General features: G+C 38.0%; 1 protein-coding gene across 2 annotated transcripts in view; it reads right to left on the reverse strand.

Moving 5' to 3' along the window:
• RUNX1 (RUNX family transcription factor 1) overlaps positions 1–5,506 on the reverse strand; it is a 180,190-nt gene extending 174,684 nt beyond the window's left edge. For both annotated transcript variants that reach the window (XM_081859895.1, XM_081859894.1), the window contains exons 1-2: positions 5,360–5,506; positions 5,039–5,158 (exon numbers count right to left, since the gene is read on the reverse strand). In XM_081859895.1, the coding sequence (XP_081716021.1) occupies positions 5,039–5,096 (58 nt within the window). In that variant the 5' untranslated portion in view covers positions 5,097–5,158; positions 5,360–5,506. The remainder of the gene's footprint in view (positions 1–5,038; positions 5,159–5,359) is intronic.
• Positions 5,507–6,000: the final 494 nt, after the last annotated feature.

Consider the following 6,000-nt stretch of genomic DNA (forward strand, 5'->3'; position numbering starts at 1 on the left):
TGGTGGTGGTGGTGGTGGAGGGAGGCAGAGGTATGCTGTGACTGATAGTAAACAGGGGGAATGATTTTACTTGAAAAGAAAAGAAAAAAAACTCCATTGCAGCTTATAATTTTATAGAAATTTTCTTTTAAAAAAACCCCACATTTTTAAGTTGCCGGTAAAAAGCCGGTAGACCAATATATCTGTGATGTGGCAGGCTTTATTCATTCTGGAAGTGCAATGATGCCTGCAATTTTTTTTCTACTTCTGTCAAAAAAAAAAATATAGCCATTTTTTTCATTTCAAATAGTAGATAGAGGTAGCTGGGAGTAAGGCAGACTTGCATGGTCCTCGAACTAAATCAAGAAGCCTACAAGTACCTCTGGCCATGTTGTTGATGTATTTTCATCCACAGGTTATTAATTAGACGGCAAGTGTTGCACAATGTGAATTGCTGGTGATACAAGTGCCTGTATCTTTTAGCAGGAAATTGCAGCAGTCCACTTCCTATCCCTGCCTCTTCTCACCGACTCTGTCAGACGTATAGCAGATAGCTCTGTTAAGCTATAATGAAGTTCAGGGGTATTCTTTAAGTTTTTGGGTGCTTCCCTGATGGAATGTTTAGAGTAGATCCATTTCTTGATCCAGGCCAGTCCCTGGCCTCTGAGTTCAACACCTCATACCTAACCTTTGTCAGGAACTGAACCACAAATGTGTGTCCCTTTATCCAAGTCAGTGGATAACACTGCTGTAGTCTTGGAGAGGACATTTTTGAGTCTTGCTTCTTCTCATAGCAAATGCTGCCTGTTGCTTGCTTACCCACGCTGCACTTTATTATATTGATCATCATCATCATCTTATTTATTGTTGTTGTTTGTTTATGTTTATTATATCAATATTCCACCTTTCTCAAAGCAGCCTACATAGAGTTCTTGAGCAACCTTCTCATTTTAAGGCAGATATGACTCTGCTTAGATACATCAAAGTAGCAGTACTGAGTCCTAAAGACCATACCCTAGAATCTAACTCCTCTTTACACCTGGTCATAGAAAACATGGGCACAATTCAACCAACACTAATCATTTTACAATCCTACTGACAGAAGACACATAAGCAATGGGATTTTAAAAGCATTTGATTCCCCGTTTGTATCTCTTGACATGACCCTAACAGCTGTGGCATTCAGAAGGAGAAAACGGTGCTCAAACATTAAGGCTACAATTCTATGCCAATGCACCAGGGATGAAACCCAACTGAACTCAGTGGGACTTACTTTTGACTAGACAGGCATAGGTTTGCTCTGTTTGCTGTCTCCAAGAGTTCAGGAAGTTTGTGGCAATAAATTCATATTTGACACAGGATAGCTAACTTTTATTTATTTATTTATTTATTTATTTATTTATTTATTTATTTATTTATAAAAGTATGTACCACTCTGTTACAAAATATCAGGTACACAGCAATATAAAACCATTAAAAGCAGTATGGTGGTTTTCCTCACCTTCAGATTATTACAGTAGTGTTTTTTCCTTCTTTGGGGTATTAAAGGTTTTTGCTTTTTTAAGCCCATTGCCATACACTTGTTAGTGAAAAACATTTAGAAAGCAGAATAATTCATAATTTTCTTTGTACACAAATGAATGTGTGATTTTTGGAGAAGCCTAGGTCTCCCAAAAAGAAATATTAAATAGATTTTTTGTTTCTTTACCTAGCAGTGTAAGGGAGGACCTGGTGTGGTGTGATAGAAAAAGGGTCATATCCTTTGTGGTGTACCACATTCAATTAATATGACAAGCTTTGTGATCCTGTCAGTTTTCACAGAGGGTGGGACCAGTGTTTGCTTCCCCACTCCTCTCTTTTTGTCCAAATTTTCACAGAGTATCGCACTGAAAAAGAATGATGGATTTCCGTCCTAGAGGACTGCATGGGCTGATAAAGTGAAATCTATGGCAGAAAACAACTTGTTTTTTCCACCCTTTAGGCCATAATTTTAGTTGAGAGAGAGAGAAAGTGTAATAAATTTTGGCGGGAAAAATAACCAAACTATTTTGGACATTTCTAATGACCAGTGTGTATAAACACTACTGAGAAATGGTGGTGAGAACAATTTGACTGAGGGAATGATTATTTTTCTTGCATCAAAGCCTAGGTATTTGTCAAGTCAGGTCTTTTGAAATTGTCTGAAACTCAGTAAAAGGAGGAAGCAGACATACACACACACACACCACTTTTGGACAAGACTTGAAGTCTCTCATATTTAAACCTCATTTATTTCTATTAATCAGTGAAAATAATGAATACATTCACTACTTACTGAAGCTATCTATTGCAATTAAGCTCGCATCCTAAAATATAGGCAAAACAAAACAAAATGTCTGATTTAATTGCTCAAAACAGGTCCTGTTCTGGAACTAAGGCCTAGTCCAGAGACTCAGAATGTGGGGGCATAATTATAAGACCGTGGGGTGGATTTGATGCTTCAGACTTTCATCTTAATAATCTCACATAAAAAACCCTGTAAGCAAAAAAACTAGGGTATCATGCATGAAATTCTAGCCCAGCATGATCCCTGCGATGCTTTTTGCTGTCTCTGTGCCATCAACAGCCAAAGATATGCTTTCCTCTCATATCTATTTGTAAGATCAGAAATCACTTGTGGTTGATGTGCAATCTATGCTGCTAATTCCAAAGATCATTTAGCAACCATCTTGGCTACCACTCAGTCTAAACTACTGCTGAGAGTGAAGGCTAATTCTGCAGCTGTTAGAGAATCACTTGTACTTATGTTCAGAGGGTAAAGTAAAACAGAAAGCATACAGGAAATTTACTAAGCAAAGCACATGCCCAATACATGTGCTTATCAGACAGTACAGCAAATAGATGAGAAGATCACAAATGATGCTGCAAGATGTAAAAATATGAACTAATGAAAGTAAGGGGCACAGAATATTTCCCGCTTTTATGGGAACTGTACCCCAGTAGGACCAAGATCAACTGAGGAGGGAAAATGTTTGAGCTTCTCACAATTTTAATGGTTCTCACTCAGTTCTGTCACGTCTCAGGTGGGCACCAAGAGAACAAGGGAGGTGTTCATGGTTGAGTTCTGACACCTCTTTTTCTAGAAAAATAGCACTGGTTCTCACACAAGGCAGATTTCCAGCCAATTTTGCACTTGGAATCTATTTTTAGTATGCATTCTCTACGTTGGAACACAGGATTGGTCTGGTATATAATAAAATGATTATACTTAATTTTGTAGAAGAAGTGTTATGCCTGCTTATGCTAATGGAGAATGAAGGCCCTAATACATGCCGTTTCAAATTTGTTTAAACTTTATCTACTCATTTATGGCTCTTTTCCTGTCAGAGTTCAAGAACAGGCTGACTATACACTACTATGTCAAGTAGAGCACTACAGGGTTCAGTCTTTATTACATTCCAAATGAATAAAATTTCCTCAATAAAGCCTTCCTGTCCTGTAGATAAAAGAGCAAATAAACATTTGGATGGGCAAAAAATAAAATAAAATAAATGAAGCCAACTACACTCAGGAAGACCCCTTGTTATTCTACGAATATTGCTTCCTTTGCTTGTTAGCAACCCAAAGGAAATGAGTTGGGGAAGATTAAGCAGTTTCTCAGTCCCCAGCCTTGCTACTAAAAGATGTTTCAGAAAAAGAAAAGGTGTGTGACTCACCAAGCTCATAATGATCTGGTTGAGCTACACTATCCTCTCCTGCCAGTAAAATGTTGCTTAAAACCTTTGTAGTCACAGAGTCAAAGAAAAGCTTTTATAGCATTCTTCTCCCCTATGTTCACCCCATTTCTAATCCATAAGGGAGCGATGCTGCAAAGTGGCTTGTTGTGACAAAGCAGCTTGCAACCCTTCCGCATTCCTTTGCATGCTTATTAATACAAATAACTGGTGACTCATTTTGACACTCCTGAGGCGGCCAAGGAGTTTGCAACGCTTGTGTGCACTCTCTCTCTCACACAAACACACACGCATAAACAACCATGCCAACCACCACCAGCATGAAATAGCTAAGAATTCAATTTATAAAATTGCATTGATTATAACAGGCATTTTTTGTCAGGAGTACTGCTAGAATAAGAAGAACATTCTTATCATATTGTATCACTCTTATCTTGGAATGCTACTGAGGAAACTTCCTGACAGCCTATTTCTTTCACAAGTTAACTTGCTTACTAATAAGGATTTATCACAATCAAAACATCTGTTTTGAGGATAGTAGAGCTAGCAGAAAACTTCAGTCAGTATTTGTATAGGACATTGTTCCACAGGTTGCTTTATTATTCCGCATCTCTGGATGGTTCTGAAAGCATCTGCAACAAATGATATCTAAATACAGAAAGCAACACAGCTTTCCATGCAATAAACAAGAAATGCATCAAATTTGCTTGATTCTACTCACTGTGCAGTGACTTTTAACACAGTGGGAAGTTAAGTTCCTTTTCTATTTTTAAAATGTCTTAAATGAGTGATTCCAACAACCTGATATTATTCATGCTCATTCAGATGTAAGCCCCACTAATTTTAATGGGATTTATTCCTAGATAAAAATGCATATGCGAATTGTAGCCCTAGGCTTCTTCCATTATTTGGACTGGTACATAAAAGGAGCAACAGCTCAACTTTGTTCCTTATTCATATTAGTCTGTGATGCATACAGTGTGCTACTGGCTATTTAAATAAGTGCTGTTCCAAAGCACTGACTCCACCAGCACAGCTAAACTCTCCTTTGGTGGTTTGTGCTTCTGCTTGTTGCATGCAACTTGTATGATTTGTAACAGTCACATTCACAAAACAGAGCACTGTTGATTACGTACTGGTGACTTGAACAACTGAAATGAGTGCTCAGTACAATTGCTCAACAGAATCAAGCTGGTAATGCATTTACATTTCAGATTTTATTAGAATCAGAGAAAATAATCATGGAAAAACATGTGCTCCTAAGAGCTTCTTGAAAAGTGCAAACATGCATTTTCCTGAACATGGATGAGTCAAAAAGTATATTTAAAAGATTGAGTGGCACTTACCTCGCACGAAGCACTGCTGGTAAGAAGGAAATGACTCAAAGAAGCTGTTTGAAGTCATGGTTTCCTCTTTTAAAAACTTATTTTCTTTTTTAAAAGGGGGCGATATGTTATTTCTTTTACCTTGGGAAGTAAAAAATCAAGAGTGGTCATTATAACAAACTCCTCTGCCATTGCACTTTGCATGTTTGTATCTGCAAAGTAAAATAAATTCAGTCATAAGAGTCTTTTTCTCTCACACAACCACTGAACTGTTTTGTAAAAGAGAGAGGGAGAGAGAGAGACAGAGAAATAGCGGATCACTTGTGGTTTCATGATGCTTACCACTCTATGAAACTCTTGTGGTTTGCAGTCAAAATGATTCGCCCTGCCTGCTGACCAATATCCCGGACCCGCTCTTGTGTGACTGCCTCTGTACCCAACTTGTGGTTCTGTGGTTGTTTATGAGGCCCAAAGAAGTGTTTCACACAACCAATATTACAAATTTAACCGTTCCTCTTTCCACAGCCTCTTTCAATTGGCTCTTGACAATCACATGATTTCAGTGATGTCAACTAAAAAAAAAAAAGCATTTTGAGCAATGCTCTTCCCACACCACCTGCCTTCCCCTAGATTCAGCAAAGAAACAGTATGCAGAGAGACAGAGACACAGAAAGAGGCTGAGCCTGACTCACAGTCCTTGTTCTACAAATGGGCTTTGCTGATTAAGGACAACTCTGCCTTGTTTTTGCTTGTGGTTGCTGGAACTACTGATTATTTTCATAGATATTTCATTGCTGCTTATTCAATAGTAATTCAAACCCTGGCATTAGTCTGCTGCTGAAAGAGGATGTATATGGCATCATCTAACATTGGAATCACTTTTCAAAAAGTTCAGCAGGTGGGCAACTGGATTTTTTTTAAAGGCAATAATAAGTCAAAAGAGGATAAAATGGATTAGCTCAACTGTTACCCCTTTAGGACAG

This window comes from Podarcis erhardii (genome assembly GCF_964252035.2).
Source record: "Podarcis erhardii genome assembly, chromosome: 4".
NCBI classification, from domain to species: Eukaryota; Metazoa; Chordata; class Lepidosauria; order Squamata; family Lacertidae; genus Podarcis; species Podarcis erhardii.